Source organism: Phaenicophaeus curvirostris, chromosome 2 (assembly GCF_032191515.1).
Source record: "Phaenicophaeus curvirostris isolate KB17595 chromosome 2, BPBGC_Pcur_1.0, whole genome shotgun sequence".
NCBI lineage: Eukaryota > Metazoa > Chordata > Aves > Cuculiformes > Cuculidae > Phaenicophaeus > Phaenicophaeus curvirostris.
Genome location: NC_091393.1, coordinates 51,853,220 through 51,873,997, shown reverse-complemented (window position 1 = coordinate 51,873,997; position 20,778 = coordinate 51,853,220). Strand labels below are relative to the sequence as shown.

At 43.1% G+C, this 20,778-nt stretch overlaps 1 protein-coding gene across 6 annotated transcripts in view; it reads left to right on the top strand.

Annotated features, from left to right (window-relative positions):
- The window catches only part of TULP4 (TUB like protein 4), a 154,983-nt gene extending 135,964 nt beyond the window's left edge, over positions 1-19,019 (top strand). For all 6 annotated transcript variants that reach the window (XM_069852083.1, XM_069852084.1, XM_069852078.1 and 3 more), the window contains 5 exons: positions 748-892; positions 2,181-2,274; positions 5,143-5,286; positions 7,089-9,676; positions 11,436-19,019. In XM_069852083.1, coding sequence (XP_069708184.1) covers positions 748-892; positions 2,181-2,274; positions 5,143-5,286; positions 7,089-9,676; positions 11,436-11,552 — 3,088 coding nt within the window. In that variant the 3' untranslated portion in view covers positions 11,553-19,019. The remainder of the gene's footprint in view (positions 1-747; positions 893-2,180; positions 2,275-5,142; positions 5,287-7,088; positions 9,677-11,435) is intronic.
- Positions 19,020-20,778: the final 1,759 nt, after the last annotated feature.

The window sequence follows — 20,778 nt, the reverse complement described above, 5'->3', positions numbered from 1 at the left end:
TGACACTTTTCCAAAGACCTTATATATAAGGAGCTTGTCCTAGTATGAGGCAAAGCAAATGCATCCCTTTCTATGTGAGTGTAAATTGTGAAATACTGAAGTTTTACTTTGGAAGTGTTTGACAAAAGAATCATCAGTTCCTCAGCCTAAAATTGAAATGGCACAGGAAAAACAACTATCTTGCATCCTTGGTTTTCTGAGGGCATGCTTTTAAAATGTAACTTTTATTCATTACCTTTTCTACCAGTGAGCTTTTTCAGATACTTGCTCTTTTATTCATGACCCCTTTTGTATAGCTGGAGGTAGGAATAACTTCTGGCTTAGAGTAAGAGCACTAACAAAGTTTATAGAGCCTTGGTTTGCTGTACTAATGTAGAGATCTGCCAGCTGATGCATCCTATTTCCGTTTCTTGAGGTTCTGCTTAAAGTCTGTGTACCTGAAATATAATAGCTCAGCTCTACACCTTGTTATGGATTAGTGGGGGATATATTGTATCTGACAGAAGTGCTGTAAGCTTTATTAAATGACTCAGAAAGCATCCAGCCAGAGTTACTGTAAGTATGTCAGGCCTTATATAACTTTAAATTTGACCTGTAACTCTCCGTCCTGCAGACTCTACAGCCCTTGTTAGTCACTTAGAGGACATCATACCAGTTATCTTGATGGTATCCTTACATTCAAAGACACAAATGTTGTGATTTTTTTTTTATGCCCATTGATGATGCTAATTGTTGTTTTGTATGCAGAATCAATATAGAAGCTCGCAAATCTCCAAAGATGTCACGAGCTGCACAGGAGATATCAAGATCACCAAGGTTACCAATAAGGAAACCTTCTATTGGTTCGCCAAGCCTAACCCGAAGAGAGTTTCCTTTAGAAGACATTACTCAGGTATTATGCACATTGTTACCAAACTTGAGTCCGAATGCATCACCTTCCAGAGGCAGCAAGTTGCGATATAGATCCAATGATCACCAATAAATTTTTTTCATTTAATTATAGTAAATAAATGGAACTACTAGAAAGCTGCATCTTCCAGTTCGGTTTTAGTGCTTGAAAGTGTCAGTGGAATATCGGGCATTGTTTGATAAATCCTGGCACCAGTAACTTCTGTCAATATGAATCCATGTGGGAAGTTTTATTCTAGGTGGTGACTATTTGAAAGTGTATGTGAAAACGCTTCTTATTCGGTTTCAGAGCTGTCCTAATGCCACCGTAGTTCTGTGCTTTGATAGGAATTGCAGAGATAAAGAAATGCTTGTTTAAGAGGGCCACACGTTCTCTGTTTCATAATTCATAGAATCAAAGAATAGTTTGGGTTGGAAGGGACCTTTACAGGTCATCGAGTCCAACCCCCCTGCAATGAGCAGGGGCATCTTCCACTAGATCAGGAACATGGAACAGCATTAATTGGAAGGAAGGAACTAGCACTTTGTGGTGTTCAAGTCTCGTGGGTTATTGAAATTTAGCAGGCTGTACAACTGTCCAGAGTACATATTTGGTTAACTGCAGCCTGCATTCTTTTAGTTTTGTTTTGTTTCTTTTGAGTTGTTTTTTTGCTGCTTTGTTATTTCACTTTTTCCTTTATTTTGAAACATTGTAGATGACTTACCCAGCAGCAGTAGACAAGACCAAAAGTCTGTTGAGTAGGGCTGATCCTGCTCCTGATATTGACTGTGTAACTCTTGGCCTTTAAGAAAATCCCTTGGTCTTCCAGATCTATGGTTTAATCACCATGGAAGCAGTTGTTTGGGAAACTGCTTTGGAAGCTCCAGGAAAAATGTTTATCATTACAAGTAATTGATTTCTGTCTCATTTATTGTTCTATAATGGTTTGTAAGCATGTTACCTTCTGAATTACAGGCTAGCCACACTGTAGTTGAGCAGGAGGAGCAAGCATCTGAAAGCAGACCTGTTCTCATCATGTTGTTTAGTTCTTCATAATGAGCCTATGTGGCTGTTGTAAACTTAATATCTGATGGTGTTCAGGTATCAAAATGAGAATTCTTAATGACTGGACATAACAGTTGCTACATAGGCACATTAGGCTGTTTCAATAAAAAACAAGAGAAACTGAAACGGTATTACCACTTGCAAGAGTTTGGTTGCTCTGCAGGTTTTTATTAGAGCTTGATGGAGATTTTACTAGGTGAAAATGATCTTTTTTCTTGCTTTGCAGCACAACTACCTTGCTCAGGTCACATCTAATATCTGGGGAACGAAGTTTAAAATTGTGGGTTTGGCTGCTTTCCTACCAACTAACCTTGGTGCAGGTAAAAGTGAACTCTATTGATTTTTTTTTGTATGTCACACTCTTTTGAACAGAAACCAAACTTAAGCCACCTGATTCTTTGTAAGTCATCAAAAAGATTCTTTAACAAAGCGCCTCTTTTCTGTGGACAACAGGAATTGGATTTTACAAAATTCACTGTAACTAAAAGAGATTAAAATCTATAAGTACAATAACAGAGTTATCAATAAAATGTTAAAATTATCAGCTGTGCTAAAAAGATTCATTAACAGTCAAGCCCAGACTTTTATTTTTACAGTTTTATTTGAACAAAACCCAAATGAGTAAAGAATTCTTTTGCAAAACTACTATAAAAATTGCAGGGTTTAAGTCACTATAATAGAAATATTTTTTTAAATCAGATTTTTATAATAATTTATCTATTAATTATACCAAAATAATATTTTAAAAGCTCTTAGAGCATCATGCTCAAGATTATTCAAGTCAGTGTATGACCTTATTATATGGTTCTCTTACTGGAGCATCAGTAAGTTGTTAGCCTTCATTAAAAGTAGCAGTTGTTTAGTTTCTTGACCTTATTCTATATAAGCCATTTCTCCCTAGATAGTGCTGTCACAAGGAAGAAGGCTAAGTAAAGAATAGGATACAACCTAGCAGAACTGAGCTCTAAACTGAAATATTAATGCAAATATAGGAGTTTTATGAGCTTTTTGGAAAGTTTAGGTTTTCCTGTGTTGCATTATATAGTTAGGTCAGGACTACGTAATAATGCCCTGGATGCAGAATTAGTTAAATAGACAACTTTTGTGGTTAAATGGGATTGGGAAAGGCAAGTCCTGCTTAACTAAACTCATCACCTTGCATGACAAGGTGACCTTCTTAGTAGATGAGGGAAAGCCTGTGAATGTTGTCTACCTACACTTTGGTAAAGCCTTTGACACCATTTCCCACAGCATTCTCGTGGAAAAACTGGCTGCTCATGGTTTGTACTGGTGTACTCTTCACTGAATTAAAAAACTGGCCATGCCCAGAGAGTTGTAGTGAATGGAGTTATATCCAGTTGGCAGCTGGTAATAAGTAGTGTTTCCCCAGGACTCAGTGTTTGTGCAGGTTCCATTTAATATCTTTATCGGTGATCCGGACGAGGGGATCGAGTGCTACCTCAGTAGTTGACAGATGACACCAGGGTGGGCAGGAATGTTGATCTGGCTAAGGGCAGGAAGGCTTTGCAGAAGGATCTGGACAGGCTTGATCAATGGGCTGAGGCCAATTGTATGAGACTCAGCAAGGCCAAGTGCCGTGTGCTGTATTTGGGCCACAACAACCCCGCGCAATGCTAGAGGCTTGGGAACAAATGACTGGAAAAATACCTGGGAGAAAAGCACCTAAGGGGTGTTGGTTAACAGCCCATCTGCATACGAGTCAGCAGCGTGCCTAGGCAGCCAAGAAGGCCAACAGTGTCCTGGCTTGTATCAGAAATAGAGTTGCCAGTAGGAGTAGAGAAGTGATTCTGCCTCCGTGCTCAGCACTGGTGAGGCTGCACCTCAAGTACTGTGTTCAGTTTTGGCCCCTGACTAGAAGAAGGACATTGAAGTGCTGGAGTGTGTCTGGAGAAAGACAACGAAGCTGGTTAAGGATCTGGAGCACAAGTCTTATGGGGAGTGGCTCAGAGAACTGGAGTTGTTTCATCTGGAGAAAAGGAAGGACTGACATTATTGCTCTTTACAACTACTTGAAAGGAGGTTGTAGGGAGGTGAGTGTTGGTCTGTTCTCTCAACTAACAAGTGATAGGGTAGAGAGAACGGTCTCAAGTTGCACCAGGGCAGGCTGAGACTGGATATTAGGAAATATTACGTCACTGAAAGGGTTGTGAAGGATTGGAACAGGCTGCCCAGGGAGGCGGTTGAATCACCATCCCTGGAGGTATTTAGAAGATGTAGTGCTTAGGGACATGATTTAGTGATGGACTTGGCAGTGTTAGGTTTACAGTTGCACTCAATGATCTAAAGGTCTTTTCCAACCTAAATGATTCTGTGATTCCATGAATTAATTTCTTTTATTCCATATTGACTACTGTTGGATAAGAGATGGAGTCACAGCTACTGGTGAGAGGACATTCTCTGGCCTAGCCTCAGGCAAAGGTTGTCCTCTCAGGATGTTGTCACCATGGGGGCAGCTAGTACTACTACTATAGGGTACCTTCTTATTAAGTGTTATGGAAACCCTCAGGTTTGTTCCAGCGACTTTTTTTCAAGTAATCTATGAATTTCTGACATCTGCATTTCCAGTCATTGTTGAAAGATAGTGTAAGAATGACCCTATTGGTTCAGACCAGAGGTCATTCTAGTTCTCTGTTTATCAGTGACAGATATGTAGGGAAGGTTTTAAGTGCGTGGTGATACTTCCTTCAAATGTTGTCCCAGTCTCCAATGGTTTGGGTCCCAGGGGCTTCCTGAGGCAGGAGAGGGTTCTCTATATGTAGTAGCCCTCAACAGATTTCCTTCCTAAGAGCTTTCCAGTTTTCCCTTAAACTTATATAAGTCAATAACGTCCTGTGACAAAGCCTTCCAAAAGTTGAATGGAAAAATTATTTTCCTTCCCTAAAAATAGGCCTGAGCACTCAATGAAGTAATTCATTATTTCTACAGATTATGTAACTACAGAGATGCTGCTTCTATTTAAGGAGAAATAGCTGAAAGAAACAGTCCAATTTGTCCTGTTTACATAGTGATTAGGCTGAGAATGGCCTATACATGCGTTTGGTCATTTATAAGTTACATAAAAATAGTCATTACCCTTCTGTCTGCTTTGAATTGATTCTTTCATAGCTTTTCGTAGCTCTTTGTGTAACAGATCTTTTTTTGTTATTTCTGTTATATTCTTTCTCTAGTAATCTATAAAACCAGTTTGCTGCATCTTCAGCCCAGGCAGATGACAATATATCTCCCAGAAGTGCGGAAGATTTCAATGGACTACATTAACCTGCCTGTCTTTAATCCAAATGTTTTCAGCGAAGATGAAGATGATTTACCAGGTAAGGAGGAGGTGGAGGTCTGCCGTGTTATGGGTTCAGTTAGATGGAGAGTAAATCGCTTGTCTCATTAGGCCTCACTAGTAAACACATAAATCAAAATCCCTTAGTCGGATGGGGTCCTGTAGAACTGAATTAGTAATTAGTGCTCTCCTTATGTCTAGTCTAAATCTGCCTCTCTCCAATTTCTACCCATTCCCCCTTGTCCCCTACAAGTCTTTGTAAACAGCCCCTCTCCAACTTTCCTGTAGGCCCTTTTCAGGTACTGGAAGGTCACTATAAGGTCTCCTTGAAGCCTTCTCTTCGCCAGGCTGAACAAACCCAACTCTTTCAGCCTGTCCTTGTATGGGAGGTGCTCCAGCCCTCTGATCATCTTTGTAGTATTCTTCTCTTTCTCTCTGTTTCATATTCATGGATGAGGCATTAGCAACCTGACCTAGTGGAAGGTCTCCTCGCCTATGGCAGGAGGGTGGAACTAGATGATTTTTAACCCAAACCATTCCATGATTCATTTTGTGTTACTGGTTGCTATACTCAAGGGATAATTCTGCTTCCTTCTCCTCAAGTGTTGTCTGCGTTCTCCTGTTTTCCTAAGCTGATTCAGTCTGGGGAGTTTATAGCACATACACAGTGCCATCAGTGCAGGTCTTCCACTTTTGTTTTCTTCCTCCTCCACTGCATTTTTTTTTCTGAATGACAGTAGTCATGAAATGTCCAAGTCAGAGCTTATATTGCCATCACATCGGGGCAACCTTAAGGAGCATCATTTCATCCTTCTCCTGGAGCTTGGTCCAGCATGGAACAGTAACACTTGACTGACTCTAGAGGGAATCAGCCTGTGCCAGCAGGGATGTTTATGTGCCTCACCATCAAGTATCAGCAGCCTTAAAGGAAGTCAAGAAGCCAAGTTGGTCATTCTAGGACTAGAGACAAAAAAAATGAGGCGGTGGTAGCCACCAGATCTCTGAGTGGATTTTCTTTTCTTTTGTTTGTTGATGTATCTTATCCAAAAAACTTCCTTGACAATTAAAGTGAGTCCTGATTCAGCAAGACTTTTCTTGATTTGAGCAGGAGTAGTTAAAATTGGCTGATGGGTGAATAGTTCTGACACATCAGGTGAATGCCTTGGTCTGTGAAAGTTCATGGGAATCATAGTGTAGACTGAAAGCGAGCTATGAATTTTACCTCGGAAGCATCACTCCCAAAAAGATCCATAATAAAAGCTGATCACCAGCAGTTACAAATGGATGTTGTGCAATGGAATTCAGTGGAGAAAGGCTGGCTTACTTTATGGAAACTAACATCTGAACCGTTGATTTGGGGATCTGAGAACAGCCCATCCAAATGCAACAGAGCAAGTAAGCAAGTACACAAAGACTGCAGGTAGTTTAAAAAGTCAAAAGTAAAGTGTAATGACTGTGTACAAAACACATGCAGTGCTTTGTTTTCTAACTCGCTTTAAATAATGATCTCCACCCATTTCTGAATTTTAGGTAAACAATGCCATGAAATTTTCCCCTTTAACTTTTTTCAGCAACCCAAGGGCTGAAGAAAACCCCAAAATGTGTGAGATACCGCTTCGGGAAAATTCCCTATCTTAGTGCTCTTTTTAATGCTATCTACGATTCTATGATTAGCGCTTGTTGCCCAGCTGCTTGCCCAACCCTTGCAGTCAGTGAGAGCTCATGGCCCCTCGCCCTTTGGGAGTTGGGGCTGGGGCGGCCCCACTGCACTGGCCTCGCCGTTGTGTGTGTGGGGCAGGGGAGGCTGGGGCGGCTGGTGATGGTCTGTGTTCTTCGTTTCAGTGCCCGGCGCTCCCGGCGCCCCAGCCAGCAGCCCGCCGTGCACCGTCAACATCCCCATCGCCCCCATCCACAGCTCGGCCCAGGCCATGTCACCCACGCAGAGCATCGGTCTGGTCCAGTCGCTGCTGGCCAACCAGAACGTGCAGCTGGATGTGTTGGCCAATGCACCGGCAGAAGCGGCAAGTGAGGGAGCGGGGCCCTTCCCAGCAGCTCCAGGCCGCTTTCCCGGTCCCGGAGCTGGGGTGATGCCCGGGGCAGAGCTCAGCCGCGCTGCCCCTGCTCCCCCTGCCCTCGCCCCGCCGCCCCCCGCACCTCCCACCATTGCCTTGGCTGACCTGCGGGACCACGGTGACCGCGAGCATGAGCCACCGCCCAAGGCCAAGGCCCCACGGCCAGGGCCACAGCTGGTGGAAGGGGATGCCGTCGTCTTCGGGGCCACCCAGGAGCTGCAGCTGAACAAGATGAACCCCCCACCACCCTACCCTGGCACCATCCCAGCCGCACCAACCGCTGCTCCACCGCCCCCTCCCGTCCCCCCACAGCCGCCCCTCGATCTCTGCCTGAAAAAGGGGGAGTTCTCCCTCTACCCAGCAGGGCACTACCAGACGCCCTTGGGGTATGAGCGGATAACAACCTTCGACAGCAGTGGAAACGTGGAGGAGGTGTGCCGGCCTCGCACCAGGATGCTCTGTGCCCAGAGCACGTACACCTTGCCGGGGCCCGGCAGCTCCGCTACCTTGCGAATCACCGCCGCCGAGAAGAAGATGCAGCAGCCCTGCACCAGCGCCACCCTCAACCGGCTCACGGTGCCCCGTTACTCCATCCCAACTGGGGACCCGCCGCCCTACCCCGACATCGCCAGCCAGCTGTCCCAGGGCAGGAGCATCACGCAGAGGCTGGACAACAGTATCATTCATGCGACTCTGCGGAGGAATAGCAGAGAGGCAGCGCTGAAAATGGCCCAGCTGGTGGACAGTCAGAGAGCCACCTTGCAACTCCCCCCAAAACCCAAGAGCGGCGTTGTGACGGCGCAGTACCAGCAGAGAGTACCCACCGCCTTGTACACCTGCAGCCAGTGCAGCAGCAGCGGTGGCAGCAGCAGTGTAAGCGCTGGTAGTGGTGTGAGCAACATCCCTAGTGCCAATGCTGGTAGTAGCACTTCCAGTATTGGTGGCGTGAGACCTGATCTGAGCACGGGGAGTGGCTCCCAGCACAGCTCCGTCATGGCTCACTCTGTCAGTACTTCACCTCTGACATCCCAGTCCTCTTACAGTTTGCTGAGCCCACCTGACAACTCCCGTGACCGAGCAGATTATATCAACTCCGCCTTCACGGAGGATGAGGCCCTTTCTCAGCACTGCCCGGTGGAGAAATCGATACGGCATGTACCCATGGCCTTGACAGAGGCTGCCCTCAATGTAAAACGGCCACCGCCGTACCAGTGGGACCCTATGGTGAGTGAAGAGATATGGGTTCCTCAGGAAAGGACATCTCAGAGCTCAGTACCCAGCTCACTAAAACCTACTCCTCTCATCATTGGTCAAACGCAACATCTGGACATGTCTCGAGTGCCGTTTGTTTCCCCCAAGTCTCCAACCAGTCCCACTGCCACTTTCCAGACGAGTTACGGGGTTGGAGTACCTTACCCAGGAAGCTACAGTGCCCCTCCACTCCAGGGAATGCAGCCCCCCTGCTCCCCCAAAGAAGCTCTGGCCCCAACGCAGTTTGCACAGCAGGAGCCCACAGTTGTGCTTCAGCCAGGTTATCCACCCAACCTCTCCTATTGCCCTTTGCCACCCATGTACCCGGGAAGTAGCGCCTGCTCTAGTTTACAGCTGCCACCAATTGCCTTGCACCCATGGAGCTCCTACAGCACCTGCCCGCCTGTACAGAACCCCCAGGGCACGTTGCCTCCCAAGCCGCTCCTCATGGTGGAGAAGCCAGTGATCTCTCCCCCACCAGCAGAGCTGCAGGGCCACGTGGGCACAGAGGTAATGGTGGAAACGGCAGACACCTTCCAGGAGGTGCTCTCCTTGACGGAAAGCCCCGTTCCTCAAAGGACGGACAAATTCGGCAAGAAGAGCCGGAAGCGCCTGGACAGTCGAGCCGAGGAAGGCAACGTTCAGGCTATCACTGAGGGGAAGGTCAAAAAGGAGGCAAGGACGCTGACCGACTTTAATTCACTAATATCCAGTCCTCGGCTGGGGAGGGAAAAGAAGAAAGTCAAGAGCCAGAAAGACCAGCTGAAGTCCAAGAAGCTAAACAAGACAAACGAGTTTCAGGACAGTTCAGAAAGCGAGCCAGAGCTTTTTATCAGTGGGGATGAACTGATGAACCAGAGCCAGGGCAGCAAAAAGGGTTGGAAAACCAAAAGGAGTTTGAGGACAGCCAGTGAGCTGGATGAATTCAAGTGCCGGAAGGCAAGTGAGAAGGAGGATGGGAGGCTGGGGAGCCAGGGCTTTGTGTACGTGATGGCCAACAAGCAGCCACTGTGGAACGAGGCGACACAAGTCTACCAGCTGGACTTTGGAGGGCGGGTGACCCAGGAGTCGGCAAAAAACTTCCAGATTGAGCTGGAAGGACGACAGGTGAGGGGCGGTGACATGCATGGGCCGGGATGGGGGGCAGGGAGTGGGAAAGCCATGCCAGAAATAAGCTCTACCTCTCATGTGGCTGAGTGCCTCTCACTCATGTTAGCTGCTCCATGAAAAGAAGCTTTGCCACGTGGTTGATAAAATCCAATTGTCAAAGGTAATGATTTAGGATGAGGGTGAAGTTCACTTGCAAAGTAAATATGTTTGGTCTTAATCCAGGCGGACATGGGAGTAAGGGCCTCCTTTAGTCTCCCTGGCTCTCACTGCTGAAGGTATGTGGGTTTTGTAGTAACACAACAGACCTCCCCAAAATTAGCTGTGTTTGCTGTCAGTGGCTGTGTGTGGCAGCTAACTGAGTGAACACTGCTCCCTTCTGGCCGTGCTCACAAAAGTTAGCCAGCCAGCAGGTAGCTAAGGCTGTGGATGGATGGACAGTTAGGTTCCCTCTATGCCATAATTTCCCCTTGTGGGTTACCAGGTCTCTGGCGCTGGTTCCTAATGCTAGAGACGTGAGGCACTGACCTTCCCCAGAACACAGTGCTGCTGGACCACTTCTGATCCACCTGTGGCTAGAGTGGTCTGTGGATAGTTCAAAAAATCAAAGCATCTAATATTAGACTCTCTCACCTTGGCTTGAGTGGGATGTTACTATACAAAGCCCGGGCTATTAAGTGGTATCATTCAGCAGGACGTAGGACTGAAACACAGGAGAAACATATTTCTTTCCTTGTCCAGCTGTCCCTTCTCTGTAAGTCACTTGATTTATCAAAGATATCAAGGCTCTCAACTCCCTGTGATTCAACTTGGGAGTTAGATTGTGTGTGTGTGTTTATGTCTTAAATATCCAACTTGTTCTAGTAGTCTCTTGGGGTTTTTTTGTCTGTAACAACAAGTCGTTAAAAAGGCAGTGATCAGAGCTATTTATACCCCCTTCTGTTTCAGTTAAATTCCTGTGTATATGTGCTGCTGGACGGCTGTGCAAAATCACCCAGCTGTAGCTTTTGTTGTTGGGGGAACAAAACCTGACTTGGCTTGCAGAGCCAGCCTCCATTCTAGCTCAAGGCTCTTCTCTGTAGAGCAAATATGATCTGGGCTTTTGATGAAGTAAATGAAAAGCAGTAGTAATAGGCCAAACTTCAGATATTCCCTGCGGAAGCGCAATGAACAACTGACTAGGCTTGCTTTACATTTCAAACAGCTCCTGCTGAACCTTTGCTAATTCATTCTCAGTGTAATTATGTGCCAGTGAAGTTTATGCAAAGGAAAACAGAACTACCAGGAACATACAGCTTATTGGCTATGAAGTGCAGTCGTCAGGAGATTGGTTAATCCCCTTCCCTGAAAGTGCCTTTCTTTGAAAACAAAATCTGTTTTCCTGATGGGCTGATAACGATCTCCCCAAGGCAGAGAACTTACTTCCCTGCAGGAAGCTTGATGATGCTAGTGTAACTCACATCTGCTGAAGTCATTGTTGACAATCTGCTTACACCAATGCATGTTTTAAAGCTCAATTTACTCTAATATTGCAGTCAAATACTCTTTACAGGCCAACAGTACAATGCTTTTAACTCTTCTTTGGCATCATGGCCCATTCTGTGAGCAGCCCCACTCAATATTAGCTCAGGAGGTGATGTGTTTGCACAAAGGAGCAAAAACATTTCACTTCTATTCTTCGTTGGTTCCTTTTCTATGATTCACTTTTTTTGACCTTGTTCTCCTTTTCCTTCCCTTCTCCTCTTCCACTACTTCCCAGGTGATGCAGTTTGGAAGGATTGATGGCAATGCTTACATTTTGGACTTTCAGTATCCATTTTCTGCAGTGCAGGCCTTTGCTGTTGCTCTGGCTAATGTGACTCAACGACTCAAATGAACAAGCAGAGCCTGGAGAGAGGAAATCAAGTTAACCTTCTTGTGAAGTCCAAACCGGAAAATGTCAGGGCAGCCTGCTTTAGGTGCGCAGAGGTGCCTGGGAGCGAAGAAGGCAGTAAAACTGGACAAGTCTCTTGGTGCCCAACAGAAGGGCATTAACTCTAATCAGTCATGGGGTAGAGGGTGGGGGGCTGGTTTCTGTTTTGTTTGTTTGTTCGTTTATTTGTTTTCAGGTGGGTTTTTTTTCCCTTTTTTAGCATTGTGCTGGGTCTCAGAAAGAGCAAAGGGTTGAGAGCCGTTCAGTGTTATGTGGAGAAGTGTGGCTTTTGGCTTGTTGTGGTGGTTCTGCCGTGTTTGCTACAGTAACTGATGTAAGCTCATGGGGGGATTAAAAAAGACTGCTCTTTTTGATAGACTGCCTTATATCATACTGTTCTTTTTAAAACAGGGAACATAACTTTTTTTCTGGTCCAGTTTGTACTACTACTACTACTACTACATCGGTGATAAGGCAAAAAAAGAAAAAAAAAAAGAAGCTATAATACTTGAAGACACATGTTTCTTCTCTGATCTCTGATAATAACTGAGCACCACAAGTTTCAAGGAGGCTTATGTAGGTCAATGTTTAATTTATAAATGATGAAGAGGAACAATTGTTACCAATAGGTGGTTTAAAAAACCCACTATATCAAAGAAGTTGATGTCTGCTTGTTTTGTGTGCTGTTACTGGGGATAAACATCTTTCAGTAGGTGACAAAAGAGAGGAGGAAATAATTAGAAGCATTGCTCCATTTGTTTTGGGGAATAGAAGTCTTTCAGAAGGTGACAGAAAAAAGGGGACGAAATAATCACGAGTGTTGCTTCTTTGCTTATATTGATCAGCAGTATTCCCTGACTTGACCTGTAGCTGGGAGAGGTAGAGTGTGACCAGATGTACCTCTGAGGCCACACCTGTACATGTTCCTCATTTAAATGTGTTTACACTTCATAAACAAAGTCTTTCAAGTGAATGGGAAGGCACAGTGTATTCAGTCTACTTAGCAATCAGTATGAATCAAGTTCTACAACAGTGTGTCAGTGCTTGAATTGGAAAGGAGGCAGAAGTATAGCAAGTCATTAGAGGAAGCAATTTCATCAGGAAAGCAATTTCATTACAGGAAACAACATCATGGCTGGCTGGAGGACAAATGAGTTGAAAGAGGAAGGAAAAATTGGACAGAATCTCATCCCTTTTATCAACCTGCTACTTGAGTAATCTTTGTGACTGTGGTGTGAGAATATAATGCTCCAGTTAAAAGCAGGAAGCCAAAGTTTACATGCAATATTAGAGGAACACTTACTAACCATGGCATGACTCTGCAGTTCTTTCTGGTGGACATACAGACCTGTTGAGCATTTCAGAAGGGTTGCTTGCACAGAAGAGTTTCTGTGTTGTCCATGTGTTGTGCTCATATTTATTTTCTTTCTCTCTTTCCTCCTTGCTTGCATTTTGCTATGGAATATGTTTTGGTATGGAAGTAACACACAGACCCCAAAACTATTCATGTAGTTATTTGGACTTTAGATTACAAAACGTAACTGCAGCTTTCCTTCAGAAATTACTCGTTTGAAGCGAAAGGCACACTGAGAAAGGTGTTGGTTGAGGTGTCAGCTTCTTTGTTTTTGTCAGTTTAACTTCTTACTTGAAAAACTCAGTGTAACTTAAGATGAAGAGGTGTGATTTTCTTTCTTTGCTTTTCTTAAATCCTAACGGTAGGGCAGATTCTTGTTGCATTTGATTCATTCTAGAAGAACACATCATTCAAGATAAGACCGTAGTAGAAGTTGCCAACGTTCAGTGAGCTTATAATTTATGCTCTGCTGAGGCTTCTAGATCTGTGCTGCACAGGGGAGTAATGCCGGTAAGAGAGGTATTTCGGAGAGTTTCCAAGGAAGATGACAAGGCAGATTATCCACAGGTAATGTCCCACAGAGTCAGTGCAGGGAAAAACAGCTGCAAGATGGCTTCCTTGGAGAGAGGAAGCAGAATTAGGAAGAAACGAGGGGGGAAGTAGATGGTACCTTGCCTGTATTATCCCAAAGCTCAGCAGCTTCTGCCTGTGTCTGGGAGAAGTCAGACACAGTGTTCCCCTTGGCTTATAGCAAGTTGTTGTTGGCTTTAACCAATTATTTTTGTTGAATTTCTGTGAGTTTTCTGAGCCGCTTTGTATTCTTTCTCACGTGCGTGATTAATTCAGCAGTTTGAGTGCCTGTATGTATGATGTAAGTGATATAGAGAAATGGAAATGGATTTGATTCTGTTCCCTTTAAAATCAATGGAAGTGTTTCCTTTGAATTTCTGTGGAAGCACCATTAAGCGCTTTGTCTGTATTGAGTTATACACCGTACAAACAGTGTGTCGAATTCTCAGTCTACTGACTCCAATACACAAGGAGGAATGTTGGCCGATGATGGTCCTTACCTGCCCTGAGGTCTATGCTGGCCAGTCATACCCCCACTGGAGCACCACAGGCACACACTGAACACGGGAAGAGAAGCAGCATGCCGTGACTTGCTTGCTTCTCGAGGGAAGGGCCACTCAGCCACATGTGAGACATCTTCAGCTGGAAGGAATATCACTTGTAGTCTTAAGCCAAAATTCTTAATACCTGGAAACAATAGGAATTGTTTCTTCTAAACAAAATATTATCTAAATAGGACTTTTATGTGCAGTTCCTTTAACCTTCCAGGGAACAGCATTCCTCTTCACTTCATTTGTTGCCAAATGCTTCCAGTTATCAGCAGTGTTGTGCTAATGGAGAGCCATGAAATGAAATCTGATACAACAAATAGCAGAGGTAATTTGGTTTTGTTGGCGTGGGTCATGATTCTGATGGCTCTTACAAAGAGCCTTGTCATAGAGGAGACCTAGTTTCTGCCCTAACAAAGCACAAGGAATAGTTATCATAAATAAGGAAAGTTTCTAACATCCTTCCCATTGACTTGTCAGAAAATGCTATACAATGAGATTATCTTTTATATTTTGAAAATAATTTAACTGTGTCCCTTTAATTGAGGATTTTAATGGTGTAGAGAATACCCGGTGTTTGAGAGAGAAAATGCTCTCAAATATATAATGAAAGGAATGGGAACTATGTAAATGTCTCAGCGTGCAACTGGATCCCAAATTATACAAAGAACAAGCAAAAGTGACAGGTTTTTTATAATACAGGAAACAAATTTTAAGCTGTCCCCAATAATCACTTAAATCTTGAAGATCGCCATTTCATTCAGCCAAAAAAAAAACTATTACATTTTATATTTGATTAGTAGAACCCAGGCTTTCTGTAGATAACTAAGTTCTTCTAGGAAGAATGTAGCAAAGTGTTCAGAAATATCTAGTTCTTTTATACATACAGTGATTTCCAGTAGTTAAGTATGTTTTTCCAAAGCGTTTTTTTTTAATTTGTGCAATAATTGTGACAGTCTAGGGATTTTATGGTATTTTTTTGGGGGTTTTTTTGTTGGGTTTGGTTTTCACGTTGGGGTTTTTTTATTTCTTTTTTTTTTGAGGGAGTTTTGGGTGTTTTTTTAAAGATAATTTAATGCAGATTTCTTGTTAATGTCCAAAAGACAAATTATTTATCTTGTGTAATGTAATAAATGATTTAGGGATTATTTTATTACAATGTATCAGTGAGTTATACACACTTTCTTATTTATATTTAAAGAGCATCTTTGTAAGTAACTGCTAGCAGTATGTTTTGCTGCAAGAAGTTAAAAATGCATATAGGAAGACCTGGTTTTGCTAGATGGTATGCAACTTTTCATAATTCAGGCAGGCAAAAAATATTTTTTGGCAGCTGAATGCAGTGAGTTTGTTGCGGAGGACTGTGTCAACTACAAGGAGAGTTAGGTGACTTCTTTGGAACCTGCAGAAATCTGTCCTTTTCCGCTGTTTTCCTCCTGTGTTTCTAACTGTATTCCAGTTGGGAGTGGTTTTAAAAATACAAGGCTTGATTTGCTTTCCCTCTGCTTACTACGGTGCTTTTTCTTGAGATACAAAATAAGGTGGCTTATGTGATAAAAGAAGCTATAAGGATATAAACTCAGTCTGGGTTGAGTTCATTGCATAGTTTATTGGAGATTTTGACAATGGTGTAATCTACGTGCTGTGCTGAGATACAAGCAAACTAGCTTGGAATAAGCTAGCTGAGGCACAAGGAATAATGTAGTGGTAGCTGCACTTTCCTCTGCTCAGACTAATAACACTCCTCCTTCGGCTGGTCTCTGCTGATTCCAACACAGCCATAGTGCTCCTGATACCTGGGGAGTGCTGCGCAGAGGTGAGCTGAGCCCTGACGCTGCCTGCAGCAGCTTTGCCTTTCAGGATGCTCCATCAGAGACCTGGTGGAGCAGGCGTTCCCCGACTCATCCTCCTAGGTCTGCTCCAAGAGCAGTGTTCAGCTGCTGCAGGGTTTGGGCTGCAGCAGCTTTGGGCAGAGAAAGCCCTGATGCCAGGCAGTGGCCACGGTGGCCATTTGAAGTCACCTTTCCACTGGGATTGCAAAGGGATGCAATGAAGAACCCAATTCTTTTGAAATAATGTGCCTCATCCTCGAAGTACAGCTCCTAACAAAGCCAAAAAAAATTGATACTTAAAGTCTGGTATGAAGTGCACCGTGCATGGAGTGGCAAATTTTAGCTTGAAACAGTGGGAATATCATATTTCTGCAACACCCTAAGAACCTATGAGGAGGGAGGTAAAAGAGGAAAAAAAGGAATTATCACATCAATAATCTTGCACTCAGTTCCAGAGGTGGCAGTAACATGTGCCATAGGCTACCTGAGTATCAGTAAATCTGCACACAGGTTCATCTCAGTTAGGTAAACTTTCTGTAGTGCAATCAAGAATAAAACAGTTCCACATTTCTCTTTCCAGATTTATTCCATTGTTTTTATGAAGATGCATGAAGGTGTACAGGTATCAGACAAAGATATGTGACTTTGCTGAAGCCTTGAGCCAAGACTTCCCATAGGTCCAGGTTTTCCTTGATGCATCTTTTCAGTGTCCTCTCGGAAATTCCAGACAGATTTGGGACCTTGCCTGATTGTTGCCTCAGACAATTTCTGTGCATTTGCTTTTTGCAGCCTGATGTGTGTGATCCTATGTTCTCTTGGTGCCCTGTTACCTCTCGGAAACAGTTTAAATCCTCATATGAAGAGAGCAAAAACCGATTTGATTGAGAGAAAGGGGAGAGAAGACAGAGTAAGTTTTCACTAGCATTTAAGAATGTGTTTCTTGTAGCAACAGCTTGGAAACTGCATATTTCTGCAGAGCCCAGACTAATCCAGACCAGTGGGTCTCACTTTGAGATTAGTAACGGACGAGTCACGTGCTGACAGAAGGCCAATGTCTAGCTTCGCCACATGGTTACAGCAAGATACGTAAGAGAGTAGAACCCAACCCAAAATGTACTTTCCTGTTTCTGTGTGATTATAAAGTAAGAACGTCTTATATGACCCATAGATCCATTATGACCCCTATATCCAGTGATAAAGCATTAGCCAACAACTATATTGATAGGTCTGTATAAACACCCTGAAGAATGCTAGAAGTAAAATCCTGGGGACGCAGTAGTCTGAAATTCAGATTTTTGCCTTCTATTCCCATTTCTAGGATCCCATCAGAGGAGAGCAAGCTGCTTATGTTATTTAGAGATTGGCACAATGGTTTTCCCCAGATAAAAGAGCAAATGTTATCATACTGCTGACACAAGTGGACAAATTCTGGTAGACAGATTTTTTCATTCCCATGTCCCTTCACCTTCAAAACAAGCAAAACCCTCCATCAGCAAATACCGATGCAGAGTCCTTCTACCCACAGGAGTAGCCTGCAGGTAGGCGCCACAGGTCCTCTGGGCAAGACTGGAATTTACATGCACCATTCTCAAAGGAGTAAGATTAATTACTATTTGTGAACCTATGTGAATTATTTTATCTTTGTATTTATTTCATTTTTTTTCTAAAGGAAATCCTGCATAGAAGTTTTAAGATGAAAACTCAGCTTTGTGTGTTGCCTAATATCTCTGAAGATGCATCAGGAGATAATTTCTTTGGGCAGTTTGATTGTTATTACATCTGTAAAATTAGATTTTTAAGACCAAAGCAGTTAACCAAATAAAGGAATGAACCGGGGCTTAGTGAAGCAATTCTTGCTAAGAAAATTAAAATCTTCAGCCTTCAACTTTTGATTCTGCCAATGGATCTACAATGAGAAATTTGTGTTTCAAGGCAAATTGTTGTGGACCGCTATGCAAGCGCACAAGTTTGCTGACCCAGAGCTCATTGCAGGATCAAAATAACATGATTTTGTGAGGTTTAGAATTGAATAAATGAAAATACTGAGTACTTTACTATCAACAAAAAAAATGAGATGGTATGATGTTAAAGCCTGCTAGTTTCTTCTTAATCCTTCCCCTCCAGTTTTCATTATTACAAATTGAAAAATATGATCTGTTTCAGCAATTCTGAATCCTGACAAATGTCTGTTAGTGGAATGTTTATCTTACTGGCCAAGTAGATGGTTTAAGGTAAGGATTACAATTAAAGTAATAATAAAATAGAAACATTTCTCAACAGCGTGCAGACACCTGAGTTTCAAGTATTTCATTGGAATACTGCTCGGCATGTAATTCCTACATATGTTGTTTCAAGCTTTTTTCCAGAACTTTCCTCATTTTCCCTTTGTTTCTTTGTTTGCTTGATACATGCTTTGCCTTTGGTTTCCTTCCATTTCACCATTTCTGCATTTGCTGCTTCTTTTTCTTTTTGTGTGTTGTGTGTTTGGGGAAGGGTTTATCTGTTCAAGATCTCGTTGTTTATTGTAGCTAAAATACATGGTGTTGTGGAATAGCATGGGGATGCATTTGATTGAAAAGGCACTGTAGTGTTTCCTGAAAAACAAGGGGAGTTGCATTTGTTTATAAATGCATTATTTTGGTACTATGACTTTGAACATGAGTTTGGATTTTTTTTTCCTTTTTTTTTTTTATTTAATTAGTGTATGGTCATGCAGGTGCATGCATTCTTAAGTTAGCAAGCCCAGCATGTTTTTCTTAAAGGTTTTGAAAATTTGGTACACGGTTTGTGTACTTTTACATACCTATACTATTTTTTAAGTACCTTTTTTGGAATCTCAAGTTCCCTTCTTTTTTTTTTTCACCTCCTCAGTATACCACGGTATACCTGGTTTCCACTGTACTTAAAAACTTACCCCAATCTGCCTCTCCTTTTATGTATCTTGTGTAGGTATTTTGCAGGAGGTGCCTAGAAAGCATTGTCGGTTTCCCTTTAAAAATGTGGTTTGTCCAAATTCTTTACTGTCTACATGATTGAGAGATGGACTGATTGCCCTGTTTTTCCTTGATGATTTGGAGTTGTAAGAGTTGTCCAGCTGTTGCTTAATAAAATTTTGCAGACTAGAAAATTCCTGACTTGTTTTTTTTTTGCATTCTGCACCTTGTCAAACACTTCTAAATACTTTTACAGCATATGACAAGTCTGCACGGGAGTGACACGTATAATAAAGAGCCAGAGGCCATTGTGCTTTCTCTTTTCAGTAACTATATCTGCAAGTTCAGCTGAACCCGATGCATATACCAGCCCATCATACTTTTTGTCATTCGTATGGGAGGATGGATGGCAAAGATTTTGTGGTAATAATGTTCCTGTCTGCCTGGATACCAGCTGATTCTTGTGCTATTTCTCCTCTCCTTGCTTTCCTTTTTAAGGAAATTACCTTTGGGGTTTGTGGTACTTCTCATTTTGTCATTGATATACTGGAAACTTTAACATTACCACAAGGAATTCTTCTGTCCTGTCATATTTAACAACAGAATAAAATGCTGTGATGGCCAGTGTTCTTTCTCTGCTTTTTAACTAAAATAAGTAATCTAGGGGGCTGCTCCACCAAAGCAGGAGTAACGTGGGAAGGTGGGTAGGATTCTCTGTTGATTGTCTCTTCCTGTAGAAGAACTAGGAACTGTACGATGAAAATAACGTGAAATAATACCAAGGAAGGTAATCAAACAAAAGGAGGTGGTTGTTCAAGGAATGAGTAGCCAAAGCCACATTGCCAAAGGATGCTGCAATATAAGAACTTTAGAAGAATTCAAGCAGGACTGGAAAAGTCCAAGAAAGAAAAATCCACTAGGACACTAAGCAAACTACAACAGGAACAGAAAGTTCCCTGAGCTGAAAATAGAGGCTGGGAGAGTATTAGGGATGACAGTGTATGAATTTGCTCTGTTTTTCCTCTGTCTGAGGAATCTGAGGCAAAATACTGGGCTTAAATGGGTTCTTAATGTAGACCAGTGTCACCGTTCATACACCAGCATTTCTAAAACAAGCTTATACCTGGACTGTCTGCCTCTGGGCATGAGGAGAAGGAGGAGGATTCCCAGTCTGGAGTTTCGAATGCTTTGCACCGCAACTGTGAAAAGTCCTCTTCTAGCATCAGCACTGCTCAGGGAATGAGTGCTGGAGGTTTGCCAATGTTCCTGAAACCTCTCTTAGCTCTAGATGAGTTTGCAGGTGAAATTAAAATTCTGCTAAAATGCAGAAATTATGAAATTAGTTGTTAAGTTTGGAGACCCGAGAAATAGTGCTTCTGGTCATGGCGCTCTGCTTTGGCCTTGTGCTGTTTTGCTTTTTGCTTTGGCTGGTTTCAGTGTTTTTCTGAGCCAGTAACTGGCCAGGTGAACTAAGTTGCAGTTTACTTTTAGATCAAAGTTCCAGCAGTTTTCAGATGTTTTTCCTTCTTTGTGTAGTATATTGACTTTAAATATAGTTATTTTCTGCTTCCCTGCCCTATTTTAGTGTTGGGAGTCTTGCCAGCTACAGCACTGGTGATTGATTCAGTTCAGGGTAACAGCCTGTATCTGAGCTCATGCTGCTTGGTTTGTTGCACTGAAAGATCGTTTCGGAAGGCCCCTCTCTGCTGGGGGCAACCAGCTAAATTTAACACGTGTAGTCGCTTGTAGTTTTTAAATAAACTTCAGGTTTGCTGCATCACCTGTACATGTCAGTACAGAAGTAAGAGTGAGTGTGAACACTGGAGGTGTAACCAGCTCTTGAGAGAGAGGAGGCAGGAAAGAAAGCAAACATCTGGGGAGGTGGCTGCTGAACCCTGCCTGCCTGGAAATGCCAGCTTGTGCAAAGGCAAGATCTGTCAATTAACAGGGGCT